Here is a 20,984-nt window from a genome sequence, read left to right as displayed (position 1 = left end):
CACCTGCTTCGCAGTCCATGACTACCTGGGCCGGAACAGCATCTCAACGCTTCCCCAGCCCCCCTACAGTCCCGATCTGGCCCCGGCAGACTTTTTCCTGTTCCACCGAGAAAAGACCGCTCTCAAAGGATACCGCCATGGGACCATAGCAGAGGTCAAAGCGGTGCTTGAAGGACGGTCCGGAAAAGGACTTTCAGGGCGCCTTCCAAGCGAGGACAACTCGTTGGCAGAAGGGTCTTATTTTGAAGAATTTTAATTAGTTTGTAGCAATATCTTCAATTAAATATTTTTTTTTCCCAAATGTGGTCTCGTTACTTTTTATACAAACCCTGTGTATCACCACATAGCTCCAGGTCCAGAGTACGTCTTGTATATCCAAAGATCACCTGAAGAAGAGGAGACCCAGTAACAGTCAGGCAGCCAGTGAGAGCTGTTAAGGAAATCTAGTTATTTTTTTTTCAAATACATTCTATAAAATGATAGCCAGAATCTTATTGGTTGCTACTAGCAACTTCTCCCACATTTGCTACAGTGTACCCTTTTTTAAGGTTATAAACTGTATAATAACTTCTTCCAGCTGGTATATGACCTAAATCTAGACCCACGAAGACTGATTGCTCTTAACCAAAAGAATAAGTGGTCTTATTGGGCGTTCTATGCGGTAAGAAGCCACAGTGGGGGAAATTTACTAAGATGTGTATTCTACTTCACATGTGATGTTGCTATGGGCAAGCAATCAGATACTGTCTACTATCTTCTAGAGCAGGGCTGGGCAGCACCGGTCCTCCAGATGTTGATGAACTACACATCCCAGCATGCCTTGCATCAGTTTCAGCATGGCCACATAGCAAAACTAATGCAAAGCATCCTGGGATGTGTAGTTCACTAACATCTGGAGGGCCGGTGTTGCCCAGCCCTGTTCTAGAGGGTGCTTAATAAAAAAGTAGATTCTGATTGGTTGGCCATAGCAACATAACATGTGAAGTAGAATACACATCTTAGTAAATTTCCCACTATGCCTTGTATCTGCCACAGTGTCTGATTCAGTCCTGATCGCCGCTGTGCGAAGTCTCAGAGGCCTGGGGTTAGATAGCTGCAGCCCAGACAGAGTGAAATCCTGCTCTGTGCAAGTCTGTGAATGTCCTTTCGGATGGATCGCTGATCACTGGCCATCTGCAAACCCATTCACATCTCACTCCCCATCCAATGTATCGCTGACCCATCCACAGCCCAGTCCGGCACTGGGTCACACGCCCTCCCAATAAATGTTTGGACACGCCTGCGATTTTGCTGACACACCCAAAAAAACATCCGGTTGCCACCCCCAAACGCCGGCTTCCTGTCAGTCAATGTGCGAGGGGAATGCGAATAGATTCATTGTAGTTTTTTTGTCCCTGTTTGGTCTCGTGCATGTGCGCTACGATACGTTGTTCGCTAATTGATCGGCTTGCAGGAACTGGAAGCGGGATAGGTATTTACAAGCCAAAATCAGATGCCTGTGCTATCTTGATTTTTTAATCATCATTATTATTATTATTATTATTATTATTATTATTATTATTATTATTATTATTATTATTTTTAAATTAAGCATACATTTAAATAAATGAACTTTTTAAAATGTTTTTCCGTGTCACGGCCTTTTCTTTTCACCATCATCGTTCACTTAAACCGCCGTACGGTCACCTGGTTAGCCTTGCATGTTTATGACATCACAGCTGCTTATATAATCCATAGGTGGTGAAATCTGCTTTCAGCCAAAAGGCCTTTCTGTCAGTGACTAATCTGATTTCACTGCTCTGCAGCTAAGGGGCAGGTTAGACACCCGCACTCAGTGGACCACCAGTGATGAACTGAGTGATAAGAGATTTTACTTGACTTGTCTGAAAGGTATTTGCGATGGGTAATCACTAATAGCTGGCTGACGGGCGGGCCCGCACGGACCATTCTCTGTACCGGAGAGCAGATTACGTCCCTGTCCAGTCTGCAGTGTTTCCTATGAGACTGATCCAGACAGTTCAATAAGGCGTCTGACAGACAAACACAACATTCTCTTTAACGGCCGTCTGTTAAAATAGCAGGAACCCTGTTTTCTGTTTCCCTGGAATAACTCCTTCGTGGACATTTGCCGTTTATCCAAGCAACATATAAATATAAATCAAATTTTTTTTTTTCCCCTCTCTCTCTCTCGCTATATCTATATCTACATACATATATATGCTGAGGTAATCTGCGTTGCTCGGGTTTGGTTGTGCGATCAGCATTACTTCAACTTTATCCTTCTTTTGTTTTAAGCGTAACTGCTCACCATGCCCATGGTGTGACCGGCATACACCCATACACCTGTCTGTGGTGGGCCCATGGTGTGACCGGCATACACCCATACACCTGTCTGTGGTGGGCCCATGGTGTGACCGGCATACACCCATACACCTGTCTGTGGTGGGCCCATGGTGTGACCGGCATACACCCATACACCTGTCTGTGGTGGGCCCATGGTGTGACCGGCATACACCCATACACCTGTCTGTGGTGGGCCCATGGTGTGACCGGCATACACCTGTTTGTGGTGGGCTACCGGATCTGACCACAGTTTTCTTTCTTAAACTCCATGACCTCTACCCCCTTTGTTATGCAACTCTGCCATATTTAGCATCCCTGACCCACTTTGTAGTGGCCGGATCCCTTTTTGGGCTTCCGCGACCCCTATGGTGTTGCGGGTGGTAGTGGCTGTGAACCTAATCTGGACCCAATCAATGTTGTCTACCTCCTCGATGTTATGCAACTTTGCCATATCTTGCTTCCCTGACCCGTTTTGTGTAGTGGCCGCATCCCTGTTTGGGCCCACCAGTGTGGTATAAAATCTGAAAAAAATACTGTAAGGGTAATGTGGGGTACACACCAGGACGATATGGCCAAAAACGAGCCAATCTAGATACAATCTCGACCGATTGTATGTAAATCGGCCATGTTTTGGGCCATGTCGCTGCCCTTTTGGTGCGATCCTGATCCGATGCGATCATTAGGTCTTTTCTGAGATCCTACCTGCTGCAGGTGGTAGGATCTCAGAAATTACCATTGTAGTGGGTGCGGGTTGCGATCGAATCGCGATCACATCAGGGTTTTTCTTTTGTGCCGGTCGGCGGCTCTGTCAGCTCGTGAGCGGGTCATACGTTCCTATGACGACCCGCTCACGAGCAGGATCATCCTGGTGTGTACCCAGCATAAGGCATATGTGTACCAGGTTTGGTGTAAGTTGCTCCAGGCATTCCAGAGTTATGCTCAAAATTATCTATCTATCTGCTTATAACTTCGGGTGACACCCTCTTTTATAGAAAGAACAAATGGTACTCTTTACCTAGAACGGCGCCCATCGCGGTGATCGCGACATCGCGGGCAGTACATAAACGGCCGCGACGCGATGCCCGCGATCACCGCGATTTTCCCATAGGGAACAATGTTAAAAAGCCTGATTGACCGCGATTTTGCATTCAATGCCTCAATGCCCGCGATTTTCACATAGGAATCAATGTTAAATGGGCTACAGAGCCCAAATAGGCAGAATTAACCCTTAAATGTCCCCCCAATTTTTGTACGCCACCCCACGATCCACGCCAACCCGAAGCGTGGCGAGCGCAGCGGTACGCGTCCTCCGACCTTTTCATGCCCTACTATCCACGTCGGCGTGGAGTTGAGAATAGAATAGTGTGGCGAGCGTAGCGAGCCACCGAGCCCGAAGCGTGGCGAGCGCAGCGAGCCCCGCGAGGGGACGCGGATACCTTCACAGGTAAACGCGTCCCCTCGCGGGCTTCACAGGTGTCCGCTTTTCGCCACGGATACCTGTGAAGCCCGCGAGGGGACGCGTATAACTGTGAAGGTATCCGCGTCCCCTCGCGGGGCTCGCTGCGCTCGCCACGCTTCGGGCTCGGTGGCTCGCTGCGCTCGCCACACTATTCTATTCTCAACTCCACGCCGACGTGGATAGTAGGGCATGAAAAGGTCGGAGGACGCGTACCGCCGCCCCTCGCAGGCTCGCTGCGCTCGCCACGCTTCGGGTTGGCGTGGATCGTGGGGTGGCGTACAAAAATTGGGGTGACATTTAAGGGTTAATTGTGACTATTTGGGCTCTATAGCCCATTTAACATTGATTCCTATGTGAAAATCGCGGGCATTGAGGCATTTTAAAGTAAAATCGCGGTCAATCAGGCTTTTTAACATTGTTCCCTATGGGAAAATCGCGGTGATCGCGGGTACACGATTTTTATGTACCCGCGATGACCGCGATTTTTTACCCCCGACGCCCGCGATTCTAATCGCGGGCGCCGTTCTAGGTAAAGAGTACCGAACAAATAAAAAAACATTGTACAGAATATATATATTTTTTGGATTCCGTAGCACTGAACAAGAGGAGTGTAGCTGATAATGTTACATGAGTACAGACTATTACAATTAAGTTGACCGTTTCCCATGAATACATAATTACAGTGAGCAATTAGCGTAATTAGGGAGAAATTCTGAGTGGGAGGCGGTGGTCACTAGCCGAGCGAGGAAGGCAGGTTGCTGGGATAGGCAGTCAGTCGAGCGGCTGGCCTTGGCGGCAGTTATAAAAATACTATATACGTTTTTATTGTGCTTTATAAAAGACGACCACAAGAAGAGGAGTTTTACATCCTCACCCCAGTGTTTTGCTGGGTGCACTATTGGTTATTCTGCCGATATGCAAAATACCGGCACAGGTCTAAGGTCATTGTGTGATACCTTGCCAGTTTTTAAATGATGCCTTTAATACTATGGGTTGAAACACGCCAGCACGCTTTATTACATACAGTAAGGGTAGAAATGTCATGAGGACTAGTCTGGCGTTGGCTGTTTTGTACCAGTCTACGGTGGGTGACCCTCCATATGGCCCTTGCCATTTGTGTTATGCATTACTTATTTGGGAGACACTAACCATTACTGTGGCCCTCTGCTAACCAGACACTTCTGTGTCGGAAGTCCTTTGGCGTGGCTAGGCACAGTGGCTGGCTGGTGGAATGGAGGGTGGTTGGCAGTTACCTCCGCTCATGCCACAGGTGCTGCACCCGTGCTCCCTCCACGAATCCCCAACCAAGCCTCATAGCTAGAAAGCTGTGGCAGGTGAGGGGGACTTGAGAATACATTGATTTATCAAAGTCTTCCTCGTTGCGTTTTATTACTTAGAATAGTTTTAACGCTGTTGTGCCGCTGAAAATGAATTACAAGGCGGGTGTGACACAACATAAAAGAAAAGTTTGGGAACCGCAAGTGTGAAATAGATTTATGAGGTTTCTCTGCAGGCCTGATGGGCAGTAACTGGAGCGGGTCGGCTGATGTCATCTCTGTCTTGTTTTGCAGGAACTCGCTAGCTGCGGCTGGAACAAGAAGGAAAAACACATCCTTGCCCCAAATGTTGTCGCCTTCACCAGACGATTCAACCAGGTACCAGCTGCTCAGTGGGTGCGGGATGGTGGTGGGGGGCAGAACATGGAATTGTGAAATCTAGTATGTGACGGATTACACTTTGGGCCATTTGTGGTATGTAATCAAGGAAACACATGCAAAAATGATGACGTTGCGATTGAATTTTATTCAATTTATTGGAATAAGAACTGGTAATTCCTGCAGTCACCTGCTCAGAAACACACTGCTGCTGCAGTCTGTCACATTGCGGGTAACTTCCTTAACCAACCTCTGTATCCATTGGGAACAAATTAGGCTTATTCTTCTTTCCTGCTCTCACCACGGGACGCCTGAGGCCCTCAAAGGCTGGGTGCTCTCACCACGGGACTCCTGAGGCCCTCAAAGGCTGGGTGCTCTCACCACGGGACTCCTGAGGCCCTCAGAGGCTGGATGCTCTCACCACGGGACGCCTGAGGCCCTCAGAGGCTGGGTGCTCTCACCACGGGACGCCTGAGGCCCTCAGAGGCTGGGTGCTCTCACCACGGGACGCCTGAGGCCCTCAGAGGCTGGGTGCTTTCACCACGGGACGCCTGAGGCCCTCAGAGGCTGGGTGCTCTCACCACGGGACGCCTGAGGCCCTCAGAGGCTGGGTGCTCTCACCACGGGACGCCTGAGGCCCTCAGAGGCTGGGTGCTCTCACCACGGGACGCCTGAGGCCCTCAGAGGCTGGGTGCTCTCACCACGGGACGCCTGAGGCCCTCAGAGGCTGGGTGCTCTCACCACGGGACGCCTGAGGCCCTCAGAGGCTGGGTGCTCTCACCACGGGACGCCTGAGGCCCTCAGAGGCTGGGTGCTCTCACCACGGGACGCCTGAGGCCCTCAGAGGCTGGGTGCTCTCACCACTTTACAAACTGCTAACTCACATGACCTGTAACTTTGAGACCGTGATACATGGATTAATCATTCGTTACACCAATGGGTGTTATCTCCTACTGTCTATAACTCTCTTCTGACACTTTTGCTATTATCGGGTTTTATTTTGCCTACAATAAAGATGAAACTTGTATGCTCCTTCTTGGCACTAGACCCGCATGTTGTAATGGTCTGTGCCATGTCCGTAGCCTGCCAGCTCTCCTCGTATGACATATCTCCTGTAACCAAAACCCATTGTCCTCCTTCCAGCCAGACTCTTGTACACACAGCACAGACCGTGATTAGCATGGCTGCCTCACCTCACTGGGGTCCTGTGTTCCATTACAAGCAGGACCCTAAATGTTTTGAATTTGTATGTTCTCTCCATACACATGCCCGCAGTAGGTCATTTAAACTTGATTAATCTTAAGGTTATGGGTTATATAACTGCCAGGACTATACCACTTATCTCAGAGAGTGCTATTAAACCATCACTTTATATATAGCCTTATAGGCGATCCCTGCATTGGTGGCTCTGTAGCCCTCTTTAAAATGAGATACCCAATCTGACCGCACATGACTGTTGCCTGCGACCTCTACTGTTGATCGATATCCGAGGGTCGCATCTCCCCGCGGATGCAAGAGTCCTTCTACTGTATTTACCGTTTGCACATCCTCCAGCTCAAGGAGCCAAGAACGCTCTTTACATTAATAGCAGGTGTTGCTGGGAATATGTCACAGACCTGATATCTGTTTATCATCCATGAAATCATCTGCACTTATTGCATTAGGGAGACTTCCATTACCAGGAATATATGTCTAATCTTTCATCTCCATTCATGTTGCACCAATGCTGAAGCCGTTTATTTCCAAAATAGCTGCGGGTGTTATGCCGGTAGTTACGGGGGACCCCTTGTATTGCGTGGCCCTGCTCCTATAATGGCATCGCTGAAAAGCTCTGGAGAACACTTTCCGCGCTGTCTGGTTTTCATCTAAAATAAAGAGACAATTCTAGACGCATTAGAGGCTACACCACTTATACAACACATAATGTGTGTGCGTGGCATGTGAGGAATTTAGGGGCAGAGGTATTTAAGCTTGGTGAAGTGATCCAGTGGAAGGTAATAACGCACCAGCCGATCATTGAAAAAATGACAGTTAGGAGTTGATTGGTTGGTGCATTATCACCTTCCACTTTCTCTTCATCAGGCTTAATACAACTGCCCTATTGAGTGTGATGGGGCCTACACCGTAGCGACTCCTGGGCATTTTCTAAGCAATTTTACTTGATACAAAAATAATGGAAGTAAGGTAACGCATATAACTCTAGGTCCATGCAGTAGGTGAGCGTAATATAATTCAGAGTAAGGTAGGTGTCTGCACAGTATCTGGTGCATGAGGTCGAACCTGAAGCAGGTCAAGATGGTTAAGGTTGACAGGGTCGGATGGTTGACAAATGGGAAGGTCAACAGTGAAAATGTCAACATGAGTTTTTCACATTTTTTTTGTTTCTACCTGACATGTACTAACAGGCGGTATTTCATGCCCTACCATCCACTACAGTGTAGTGGGAGAATAATGTAGTTTGCCCGAAGCATGGCGAGTGCGTCAGTACACTTACACGGTGTCCATGGCGACTGTGTTGACATTCGGGACAAAATTAAACTCATGTCGACCTTCCCGTTATCTAACCTAATGCTTGTGTAGACCTTACCCATGTCGACCTGATTCAGGTGTTGACATAAGGCCTGTCGACTGTCAGCAGTTGACCCAATGCGTGTGGACTTTAGTCTGACCCATACTTGTCTGCACAGGCTGTCATAGCGCACTTATTGTGTAACGCCCCCTAGCTGCGCCTGCCTCATTATGCAAGCCATGCCTGCAGGATCCTCTACCCCAGTGGTATTGGGGCATGTGTACGCTCTGCGATATGGACTGTAGTAACCTTTGCCAACATCTGGCACCTAAACTCTAATGTAATAAAGCGTTAATGTGTCCTGCGTAGGTTAATGACTTGTAGAGTCGGAGTTGTAATCACCGCACATACCACAAATCTGGCATCACGGCGGATAAATGAACATGATTAGGTCATTCTTACAAGGATACAGTTTCCCTCTGTTATTTCCATCAGTCGAAACAAAAAGAAAAGACCCATCAGCCAGATGGAAGCGGGTTCATCCCCTGCCCACCGAAAATCATTTGTCTATTAAACCATAAATCCTGCAGAACTGCCGGGAATTCACTCTCTGACGCCAATGCCCGGCCACAACATCTGCTGCATGCGTCAAAGCGATAGGCAGAGCCGGAGGCACAGGTGCTGGCATTGTACTGACAGCACTATTCTGCAGATGGAGCAGGCTTTGTTGGTGCTAGTACAGCCATGCACAAAAGTTTTGAGGCAAAAGTTTATGATGGCAATTTGCATATACTGCAGAATGTCATGAAGAGTGATCACATAAATTGCAATTAATTGCAAAGTCCCTCTTTGCCATGACCATAAACTAAATCCCAAAAACATTTTCATGCATTTGAGTCCTGCCACAAAAGGACCAGCTGACATCACGTCCGTGATTCTCTCATTAACACAGGTGAGGCTGTTGACGGGGACAAGGCTGGACATGCTGATTGATTTAGAATAACAGACTGGAAGCTTTAAAAGGAGAGTGGTGCTTGGCATCCTTGTTCTTACTCTGTTAACCATGGTTACCTTCAAGAAAACATGTGCAGTCATCCATTGCTTTGCCCAAAAAGGGCTTCACAGGCAAGGATATTGCTGCTAGTAAGATTGCACCTCAATCTATCATTTATCGGATTACCAAGAACTTCAAGAAGAGAGGTTCAATATTTGTGAAGAAGGCTTCAGCGTGCCCACAAACATCCAGGAACGTCTCCTAAAGTTGATTCAGCTGCAGGATCGGGGCACCACCAGACCGCAGCTTGCTCAGGATTGGCAGCAGATAGGGGTGAGGGCATATGCACGCACAGTGAGGCGAAGACTTTTAGAGTATTGCCTGGTGTCGAGAAAATAAGCCATTTCTACCCAGTAGCAACATTAATGCTCAGATACTGTTGTGCCAGAGAAATATTCACCGGCCATGTGAATGAACACTCTTCAGACACTTTTCGATACCTGTAAGGTGAAGAGAACAGGGGGATAGTGCTTTTACTTTGCATGTTATATGGATTGCATTTTGTCCTAGAAATGATTCTATGGAAAGTAGCTGCCTATTACAGAACAAGGGTCATAAACAGATCAAGGTTACATAATGCAGCAGAGACCTCAAAGGGGCCCCTCCAGCCTCAGTACGTATGCAGCAGGGACTGGGCACTTTAATTTGTGCTTGGCCGGTTATCCTGTATCTTAGCTCATTGTTACATAACCTGGAAAAAATGAAGTCTAGTTATTAATGAGGCACAAGGCGTCTGGTGTAGGGGGGAGTCAGTATAAACAAGTTCAAATGCTAATAAATTTTATAGTATTTTGTGTTTAAAAAAATATATAGGATGGACCCTTTTCACATCTCCGGCATCTGGTTAGGTGTGGTTTTGGTGTTTTATCTTTCTGTCCAGAGTTTAGAGGGGTTACTTGGCGTTGGGCCACCCCAATAACCTGCAGCTTTATGACACCGTTTTTCTGTTAATATTAGGCATGGCACTCTGTATAGGTCTTCTCAAATCATACGTAAGCAGTTGTGTTCATGAGGACAGTGATGTGAGGAGGGGAATGGTGGCAGCAGGAAGCCACAGACATAGCATCATATAATAGTGGGTGGAGCAGGGTTCCCAGCAGCACAGATTATGTCAGAAGATGAGTGATGTGTCAGTTAGGACAGGGCTGCATGTGACAGGGGCAGTAACATGAGAGGAGGGGAATGGAGGCAGCAGGAAGCCACAGACTGAGAGTTATATAGTGGGAGGAGCAGGGTCCCCAGCAGCACAGAGTATATCAGGAGATGAGTGATGTGTTGGTGAAGACAGGGCTGCATGTGACAGGGGCTGTGACATGTGATGTGGGGACAGCAATCTGCAGAGCCCCATAGGATTGTAGGGTGAGGTGTACCAGAGGGTAACTGGGAACGGTTGTGTGGAGTGAATGACTGACTGTGGCCGTTTATAGCAAAAGAACAGATCGGTGACCTACATGATACAGTTCTGCCAATCGTCATGAAGGCTGGTTTTCAGTTATGTACATTTTTGTGATGGAGTATAACTCCTAATATTTCTCTCAGAACTGATTTTCTGCGGTTGGCTGGGAGTTACAGTACTTGTATGAATAAATGCGTTTTTTAATGGACTTCCGATGTCTGTTAGTAAAGAGATCCGAACCCCATCATCCTCCATCAGTAAGGGGAACTTGTAGATCACAGATTCCAGACTAATCTGCAAACTTTGTAACGTACTATGTCCGTGTCACTGTGCATAATTCACTTGTGCCCCTGCATTTACTGGGGACCTCTGCTGGGACTATAGTAATGGATATATCCAGTATTCATTTTTCCATTTTCTTTCTTGTGTTTTTTACAGGTCAGTTTCTGGGTTGTACGAGAAATTTTAACGACGCAGACCTTAAAGATTCGAGCTGAAATCCTGAGCCATTTCATCAAGATAGCCAAGGTGGGTGACGTCTGAACAATGGACCAATCAGATGTCCGTCTCCGTTTTCTAAATATTAGAGCAATAACAGTTATCATCTAATTGGTCAACCGTCTGCTAGTTTATTTAAATGCCGCTACATCCCCCTATGCAAAAGTTCGACGCCAACAAAAGGGCAAAGCATGAAAAGGTCTAAATGTTTTTTGTTTTTTTTTATGATTGTATTAATTGTTGGAACGGTTGCATGGTTACGGTATAGTGGATCGACAAAATCTAGATAAACCATCACGTGGTCGACCACTAGTGTCCCCCAGAGTCTAGACCAGGGAAACTCAAACTATTTTGCTCTGGGACCCCATCAGACAATAAAAAATAATGACAGGACCCCATCAAGTTACTGCAGAAGGTCATCACATCACATGTGTAGTCAGCAGACAGCACATACATGGCAGCATTGTGGAGGTACAGAGTGATGGGAGGAGTCTAATATACCATAACCCATCACATCACACGTGTAGTCAGCAGACCGGACATGCATGGCAGCATTGTGGAGGCACAGAGTGATGGGAGGAGTCTAATATACCATAACCCATCACATCACACATGTAGTCAGCAGACCGGACATGCATGGCAGCATTGTGGAGGCACAGAGTAATGGGAGGAGTCTAATATACCATAACCCATCACATGTGTAGTCAGCAGACCGGACATGCATGGCAGCATTGTGGAGGCACAGAGTGATGGAAGGAGTCTAATATACCATAACCCATCACATCACACATGTAGTCAGCAGACCGGACATGCATGGCAGCATTGTGGAGGCACAGAGTGATGGGAGGAGTCTAATATACCATAACCCATCACATCACACATGTAGTCAGCAGACCGGACATACAGCAGCATTGTAGAGGCACAAAATGATGGGAGGAGCCTAAAATAACAGACAACTCAACAGATTTTACAGAAAAGTCATCAGCCTGATGGTCAGCAACATGGAGTCGCGACCCCATGCTGAGCAGGTCGGGACCCACAGTTTGAGAACCACTGGTCTAGACCAACGGCAACAGAAGATGACAGTGACAACTGAGTTTTTCACTTTTTTGGGACTGTCGACATAGGTCAGCATGGATGTCGATCTTCTGTAGATGTCAATCTAGATGATGACGACCATTTTTGTGCGTCTAACTAGATGTGGTTGACCACACGATTGTCAGTGTAGACTTCATCGATCCGTCGACTGGATACACTTCACTATCCACGTGGAATCTAAATGCAAGCCGTGCATGGGAAAACGGTACACAAATTGGTTCACGTGTTAAGGTGTCAGCATTGCCACCAAAAAACAAAGGAGAAAATTCATGTTGACCTTTTCACACGTCAACCTTTCCCCCCGACCTATTGACTTTTTACCTAGACGTTGTCTGTGAGTTAATCCATATCCATCAATATAAATATATTTAAAAAGGTATGTAGAATTTGCAGAGGGAAGTTATATAAGTGCCACGTTTCCGTCTGCAGTAAAAGATTCCACATAAGTAGCTGCGATCCTGTGGGGGCGGTGGCTGCCGTTTAATTGCCGCCACTTGAATCCAGCCCTGGATTGGCCAAAATAAAGCCTGCACATCAGATGTAATTACATGATTTATGCTGATCGGCAGCAGTTTCACGACTTCGCTCAGACAAATGTAAACACAGTAGCTGTAAGGAATACATTGCCCGGACCAGAGCGCGCTTCGCACTATAAATCACCGTTATTATGGAACTGTCAGACTGGCGTACTTAGAAACCTCATGCAACTTGGAAAATTAATCGATTATGCAAAAAAATAATAATGTTCTATAGAATGCAAATAGAATGGAGTCAAATCTGTATATACACGCACATGCATGTTGGCCACAATTACTGAAGGCAAGAGCTGAACGAATGTGGGTTCTACGCCGCGCCTTCGATTCCTCTCGCTCTAGTATATGTTGTCATAATCGGTATCAGCTGTGTAAGCTGGTGCTCAGTATACGTCTGAAATGAGATAGGTAACCTATAACCTACACGCCTGGTCCAACCTAGCTTACATGTCAATACTGCTTTACCTCCTAGTTGCATCTGTTCAGGTGCAAATGGAGATGTCTTAAGGGGGTGATTCAGGCCTGCTTAAGGCCCCCCCCCCCTCGCTGAGCGAATCTTGCACTGATATGCGAGATTATGTGTATGTTAACACATCCCCTCGAATGTGTCTGCACAGGGGAAATGTTTTTTTTCCGATAGTCCTGCACCATCGAATGATTTTTCCAATGTTCGATAAGGAAAGTCATCCTGGACTGACTTTTTCCAGTGTGCTCTTCCTGACGAATTTGGGGTGGACTTTAATGTGTCATGTGATGTCTGCGGGTGCCAAGCAGACATAGATAGGCCTGCAGGTTTCCGCCTAAGGTTTTCATGGATACGCCCACCGTTTTTGTGGGCACGCCCATAAAAGCTGGTTGGTCTCCTGCATCCGCCCCTAAGTAAGCGAATGCCCGGTGAGTGTGAAACTCACCGAAGGGGTTGGCTCTAGGAGTTTGCACATACGCAGAATAGCCTGGGTAGTGAATTCGGTCCAAACCCTTTGTCTTGTTCATCTGTGAATCACCCGTTTAAGTGTTTGCTGGGCTATTGAATTTGTTCATTTACAATAATCTGTGAAGATCCTTCTGCAAAACATCAGCAGTCAACTACGTATTGCCCCATTTGTCTTCTGTGGGCGACAGCACAATGTTTGGACCACATTAGGCAAGGTCAGGCCAGTAGGAGATCAGAGCTAGCGCTACATAGTGTTCAGGCCACCGGTTGGTTACCTTTCAATTGGTACCATTGATGGATAACCTAAATCGTGTAAGTTTGAGTGAATCCTTGAAGATTTCAGCCATTGATGGTCACCCCTACTTTAATGTTGAGTGAGTTACAGGCCAATCAGTGTCTGAAGGCGTGGTTTCACAGGTGTCAGGGGGGCGGTGCTATGCTATGTTTCCCAACACCGGGAGATTTTTTTTTTTTTTAATGTTCAGTAGCTCTTATCATTGACGGTGGGAAACCATCTGGTCCTCCCCCATAGTTGGTAAAAGTAGTTACCATTGGCTGTAGACCATTGATTTTAAATAATCAGTGGTCAACCCTAGCTCACACTGAGGGCCAGATGTGTCAGGTTCAAAAAGTGAAAAACAGACAGCCAATCAGCCCCTAACTGCCATGTTACAGGCTGGGTTTAAAAATTGGCAGGTAGGAGCTGCTTGGCTGGCTGGCTCACTCTCTTAAAAAGAATGTATCACCCTTTATGCTAGCAATTAAATTACCCTTTCATGTGTTAGCTCAGGGGTGGCCAACCGGTCAGAGGTAAAGAGCCGAAAAATATCGGTAGTCAAGCTAAAGAGCCGACATCATGCGTGCGCCGAAGGCGCATTCGCCAAAAAAGGGGTGTAGTCTATTTTGACCCCATGGGTGGGTGTGATACAATTATGCCTCCAATAGTGCAGTGCCATATATTTATATGCCCCTAATAGTGCCCCCCACACGGTGCCGGGTATGCCCCTACGGTGCCAGAAAGCTGGTATGCCCCCACAGTGCCAAAAAGCTGGTATGCCCCCACAGTGCCACAAACTGCTATGCCCCCACAGTGCCACAAACTGCTATGCCCCCACAGTGTCACAATCTGCTATGCCCCCACAGTGTCACAATCTGCTATGCCCCCACAGTGCCACAATCTGCTATGCCCCCACAGTGCCACAATCTGCTATGCCCCCACAGTGCCACAATCTGCTATGCCCCCACAGTGCCACAATCTGCTATGCCCCCACAGTGCCACAATCTGCTATGCCCCCACAGTGCAAATTTCCCAGCAGCAGCACTCACCGTTGTTGCTGCTGCTGCCAGGCGGGGAGAGGACAGTCTGGCGTCCCCCTGCAGTCCTGTCATGTCACCGAAGAGAGCAGCACAGCACACCGCGCGTTTCCTTCCCCCTCACTTCTTTGTGACTGGGCCATCCACCAATCAAAGCTCGCTGGCCGGCTCCTGATTGGCTGCTGGCCCGCAAGCTCTTATTGGCGGACGGCCCAGTCACAAGGATGCACAGTAAGGGGTAGGAGAGATGCGCGATGCGCACTCTCCTCCCCTCAGAAGGAGAAGGGATTCAGGGAACCGGCAGCAGGGGGGACTGGGACGGACGGTGGGCGGCGGGCAGCAGTGGGAGCAGGAGCCACACTTTACAAGGGGGCGAGCCGCATGAGGCTCAAGAGCCACAGGTTGGCCACCACTGTGTTAGCTAGTCGATTAGATCAATTAAGCAATTTAGCGAAGAACAAATAGAAAAGCCTGCTGCATGGACGGTTAATGCGGTTCTCCGTCTTTCGTGCCCTGATAACTGCTTGTTACATACCGTATACCTTTTACTGACACATAATTTAAAATCAATTTTTTTTTTCTATTTGCAGAAACTTTTGGATTTGAACAATCTCCATTCCCTGATGTCGGTGATCTCCGCGTTGCAGAGTGCGCCCATCTTCAGACTGTCCAAGACCTGGGCCGTGAGTCCATTCTGTAGATTATTTGTGCGCCTGGTGGGATTTCTCTGCTCCAAGCAATGTGTCAGATCTCACTAGCGAGGCCCCTCTACGGGACGCTTCCACTCTCATGAGTCACAGACCTTCAACTGGAAATGAATAGATTCCAAATATTATTTTAGTGAGCAACCTCCATCTCCCAGTGCCATTAATAGAAGTGTGATTTGTGGACCCGTGGCAATATATGTCATCATATGCTTAGATCATGATCGGTACACTGAAGATGTGCAGGTCTCTTTGGATGTACTAGTTAATTACCACATTGCTCTGAGTAGCTGGGTGAAGGCTATTACCACATTGCTCTGAGTAGCTGGGTGAAGGCTATTACCACATTGCTCTGAGTAGCTGGGGGTAGGTAATTACCACATTGCTCTGAGTAGCTGAGAGTAGGTAATTATTCATGATGGCTACACTGAAGATGTCCAGGTCTCTTTTGGATGTACTAGTTAATTACCACATTGCTCTGAGTAGCTGGGGGAAGGCTATTACCACATTGATCTGAGTAGCTGAGAGTATTTACCGCATTGCTCTGAGTAGCTGAGAGTAGGTATTACTCATGATAGCTACACTGAAGATGTCGAGGTCTCTTTGGATGTACTAGTTAATTACCGCATTGCTCTGAGTAGCTGGGGGTAGGTAATTACCGCCATGCTCTGAGTAGCTGAGGGTAGGTGATTACCACATTGCTCTGAGTAGCTGTGGGTAGGTAATTTTAGCATTCTCTGAGTAGCTGGAGGTAGGTAATTACCGCATTGCTCTGAGTAGCTGGGAGTAAGTAATTACCGCATTGCTCTGAGTAGCTGGGGTCAAGTAAGACTCTTGCTGACCAGGTGTTTATGGTCCCTGATAAATACATATGGGAGCTCATTCTATTCTGATTGCTCCCCTGCACGGTCGCCCAGGGGAGCAGTGTTTTGCTACTGCGCGTAAGCACTCATGCACATGTGTAGGCTCCATTTGTGAACGGACACGGCGACTTGTATAGTCGCCGGCCTGTTCACACGGAGCAGTGCGGGCAGGGGGCATTCGGCCGTGACGCGGGTGCCGGGGCTGGCTAGCTGACATCACCGGATATCAGCTGCCCGCCCTCTTCCTGTACAAAGGCGCCATATATCTGAGTCGCCAGATAGTGACTTAGATTTGCGAACGCTTTAGAAATGATTAGATTTCTACCCTGCATGCAAGCTCTGAATGGATGTTTATGGAAAACAAACAACCATGTGTGTGGGGAAAATCGTCGCTCGTGTGGGGGACTTTAGTCAACCAGAATTACCTCCTTTGGCAAAATTTTGCATTATTTATCCGTTTGAGGAGACTTTTTCCTTTCGTTCTGTGTTATGAAGAGACACCGTAGGGGAGTTGTATCCAGCCTTAAAGAGCAATATAATGGAGAAGATACCCAAAGCCGCCTGATCGCTACGGTCATCTATCTAGCACAGTCTGTACAATAACAACAGCTCATTGGTTGGAATGGGCAACTTCTCCACTTTGTCTCCAAGGCTTGATACATCTCACCCCACAAAACCATTCCGAAGTGACTGTTACAGTTGTTGCCATAGTGATAAAACATTCAACCGCAATATTCAGCTTTTACTTTTGTAATCTCATTTGTTTAGTCTGAAAATTTGATTAGGTTTTTTTTTTTTAATGGAAACATATACGAAAAACATATGTGTGGAAACTGGGCTCGGGGAGGGATTTCTAAGAATCCGGAATGCTTTAAGGGCTACGTATGGCAGCTGAGAGTTCTATTCTCTCTCCAGCCATAAGGCCCGGGGCTAGCCTGCCGTCCGAAACGCGTGGTGAGTTTTCGGCAACTGAAAACAAAGCAAAAGATGTCCGCCTCCCTGTTAAATATAATGATTATTTCTCTTAAGGGAATCAGACTGCTTGTGCGAAACTTAACCGCCTCGATTAGAGAGGCGTATGCACGATAAGCGATTCTAGTACGGTAAGATCAGGCCATTTCCCGCTATGCAAGCCTTGGACTCTCTGGTTGGGTATGGGTCATTTGGTCGACATTGCTTAGGTCAACATTGCTACGGTTGACACAAGCATTAGGTCGACAGTCAAAAGGTTGACATGAGTTTTTCACTATTTTTTTTTGCCCCAAATGTCAACATGGACAGCATCAAATTGTACCGGGTGCCGGACGACTCACCGACAGGCGGGATTCCGACAGTCATTACCCCGACTGCTCCCTCGTGGGAGTCCACGACCCCCATAGCCCTCTAGGTGGCGAAGGCAGTGAGCCACTGTGCCCGCAGCATGGCGAGTGCAGCGAGCCCGCAAGGGGCTTCGTTGCGCTCCACCCACTGTGCAGTCAGGATTCCGACGCCCGACTGTGTGTTATACCACAACCCAGTGTACCGCTGTGCTCACCATGTTTTGGACACACTATTCTATTAATCTTCCATGCCCTAGTCAGGGCATGAAATACTGCCTAAGGCATGGGTCTTCAAACTGTGGCCCTCCAGATGTTGTGGAACTACATGTCCCAGCATGCCCTGACAGTTTTGGCATGCTCTTATAGGAAAAAATGTGGCAATGCATGCTGGGACATGGTTTCACAACATCTGGACGGCCACAGTTTGAAGACCAATGGCCTAATGCTTATGTTGACTGCCTAATGCTTGTGTCGACCTTCCAGTCCTCTCAACCTTAGCCATGTTGACCCATTTCATGTGTCGACCTTCAGTGGTTGACCCAATGCATGTCAACCTAAGGACGGTGTACCCTCTGGTCTGCCTCACTTAAACCCCCATTTTCTTTTACCTTACCTGCAAGTCTCAGCTCTACAGAATGAAGCAGACTCGGGAGACCACTAGGAACTCATAACACCGCTGAGGCACATTGCCTCGTGCCTCAGTGATGTCACATATTGCTATTATGTTATGCACACATTAACTGGGGGACGTACGGCTTCCTTTATCAGCCTCCCAACATATGACGGTCCCTCAGTATCGCTCTTGTTTATAAGAAGTCAGACAGCTTCCAGGCTGCGCTCTCGTGTCCTGGATAATGTCATTCTCTGTCGCTGGGTTTTGGCAGAGCCTCCAGTCCAGATAACACTCAGGGTTGGGAAAATGCCTCAGCGTTCTAGGGAATGTGCTGATTGTAGGGTTTTCTGGGCTGTATTGGAACCGGCCATAATTAGCTGATAAAGCTGGGCCGGGCGGAACATTTGCTTTTTGTTTAACGCTTAGGTTGTTTTTTTTTTTTTTTTTTTTATAATCTCAGAGACGTGGAATTTGTCCGCCTAACAATCCTGTGATGGCCAAACGCCACCCCTCTGTAACGGTACCCTGGGGGTAATTCAGGCCTGATTACATGCCCATGATTTTGTAGCGGTCAGCGATCCGATAAACGCTGCCCTGCTAGAGTGATTATCCAGCCTTGCGAATGGCTGTGTATGTCTAGTGAAGACGTTGCAGCTGAGCAAATATGTTCAAAACCCATGGTAACAGGCTCGCCATCCAATGACTGTTACACAGGGCACCAGTCATCTCTGGCTCAGAGTATCCGGAGACTTCCTCTGCGTCTGCGCTGAACACCGGAATATCCGGCCTGTTGCTGGTGTCACACACTCTCCTATAAAATCCTTGAGCCCGCCTGTTTTGCAGGTCGCACTCTGCATATTTTCTGGCACGCCTAATATTTTTCTTGGCACTCCCACTAAATGTCTGGTTCCCGCCCACCAGCCGCCTACTTCCTGTCAATCACCTGGCGAACGGCTAGCGAATCATAAAAGTAGCACGAGTTCATTACAGCATGGTCTCGCACATGTGTAGTACGAGCCGCACACCTGCGCAGTATCGGCGTGTGACTTCGCGGCTGTACAATCAGGTACCTAATGCTTGTGTTGACCGTCTGACCTGTCGACCTATTTAAGGTGTTGACCTAAGCCCTGTTGACCTACAGTGGTCGACCGAATATATGTCAACCTTAATTGTGTCAACCCTTGGACCCATACCCGAAGATCATACCATTTGCAGAGTTTCCTGTCTAAGCCCTTGGAATAGCGTTGTATGAAGCTGCTATGCCCCGTGATGTGCCGCATGGTGTGTTGTGTAGAGGCGGATCCAATGCTTTACACACCAGCTGTGATATTACCAGTTACACTGATGGGGACGGTTTGTAGCCAGTGCACTGGAGGGACGTTCTCCTACGTGCTGGCCAATCATAGGGAGCGGCAGACACCCAGCACTGCGCCTCATCTCCACCAGGAATGTCTGGTCACAAACTCTGCCCTCACATTTTACCCAAACCCGTGCCAAGGAATTACAGTGCACACGAGACATCTCATATCAGTCTACTGCTGTGTACAGACACACAATATCAGCGGATCGGCAAATTAACTGCAGCTTGTACGCGGGCGAACCGGTTCGAATCGTCCCGCGTGTGACTGATTCTATCTGTCTGTCTCAGTTGTGTGCAGGATATATGATTTATCTGGCATGGTGCGAGGTACAGGCTGTTTGAGGATACATATAGGAGACTCATCCCAGCAATGTATCACATGAATCATTGTTTTTGTGGGACCCCAGTGCTAAAACATTGCAATAAGTGAAACCATCACGATGAATGAATAGCTGCGTGCATGAAAGCCAGAGGGGTAGATGTAGGAAGCAGTGATAAGGGAGGAGAAGTGATTAAGTGCCTGGTACTTTATCACCGGCCAATCAACTCCTGACTCTCCCTTTTTTAAACCCCTTTTTTGTAACTTAACAGTTAGGAGATGTTAAAGTACCAGGCACTTTATCACTGACGAGAAAATGTTTTAGCCCCGCCCACCGCAGTGCAATGCTTTAAAAATGGCATCGCACGTGTGTCTCCCATCCCCTCCCCCCCAGCTGGCTTATGTATATAATACATAAGTGCCTCAGAGGGTTATGGAGGCTAGCGGAGAGTCTTATTGTGCATGGAACGGCATTCTATAGGGTGGGAGCAGCCCGATGAAAGTCCTGTAATAGTGAATGGGAGCTAGTGATCCGTGCAGAAGAGAGAAACAGATCTTGTGTAGAGCAGAGTGGTCGAGATGGGAGATATTTTGTGATAAGTAAGGAGATATAAGCTGGTGCAGTATGGTTAATAGCTCTATATGCTAGCAGAAGGGTTTTCTATTGAATACTGTAAAACACCGCTAAACAATGGAGGGACTGGCAGAGCGGATCAGCTTTGTCCCATTGCTAACTATATACTATGAAGGTTGAAGGCCAGTAAAATAGTTTGTCTTTATATAATTTAGTCCCTGACTGCTTTATGGGGTTACATAAATACTGAGGTTTATTGCACAATTTTATATGTATTCCAGAGTGTTGACATTACCAGATTGTAAGGCCTGTCTGTCCTGAGCATATCCCAGTAAATACTTGCGGTGGGCACTGTCCGTGTCTTGTTGCCGGTAATGTGTATTTGATTTGGGACGATTGGGGTGAACCAGCTCGTTAACAACACCCTGTGCATTCCTGC

At 47.5% G+C, this 20,984-nt stretch overlaps 1 protein-coding gene across 5 annotated transcripts in view; it reads left to right on the top strand.

Moving 5' to 3' along the window:
* The window catches only part of RALGPS1 (Ral GEF with PH domain and SH3 binding motif 1), a 293,688-nt gene that overhangs the window by 71,867 nt on the left and 200,837 nt on the right, over positions 1 to 20,984 (top strand). For all 5 annotated transcript variants that reach the window (XM_083158617.1, XM_083158616.1, XM_083158619.1 and 2 more), the window contains exons 6-8: positions 5,374 to 5,457; positions 10,855 to 10,944; positions 15,384 to 15,476. In XM_083158617.1, coding sequence (XP_083014743.1) covers positions 5,374 to 5,457; positions 10,855 to 10,944; positions 15,384 to 15,476 — 267 coding nt within the window. The remainder of the gene's footprint in view (positions 1 to 5,373; positions 5,458 to 10,854; positions 10,945 to 15,383; positions 15,477 to 20,984) is intronic.

The sequence above is a fragment of the Crinia signifera genome, chromosome 9, assembly GCF_055691185.1.
Source record: "Crinia signifera chromosome 9, ASM5569118v1, whole genome shotgun sequence".
NCBI classification, from domain to species: Eukaryota; Metazoa; Chordata; class Amphibia; order Anura; family Myobatrachidae; genus Crinia; species Crinia signifera.
This window is presented reverse-complemented; position numbering and strand designations above follow the sequence as displayed.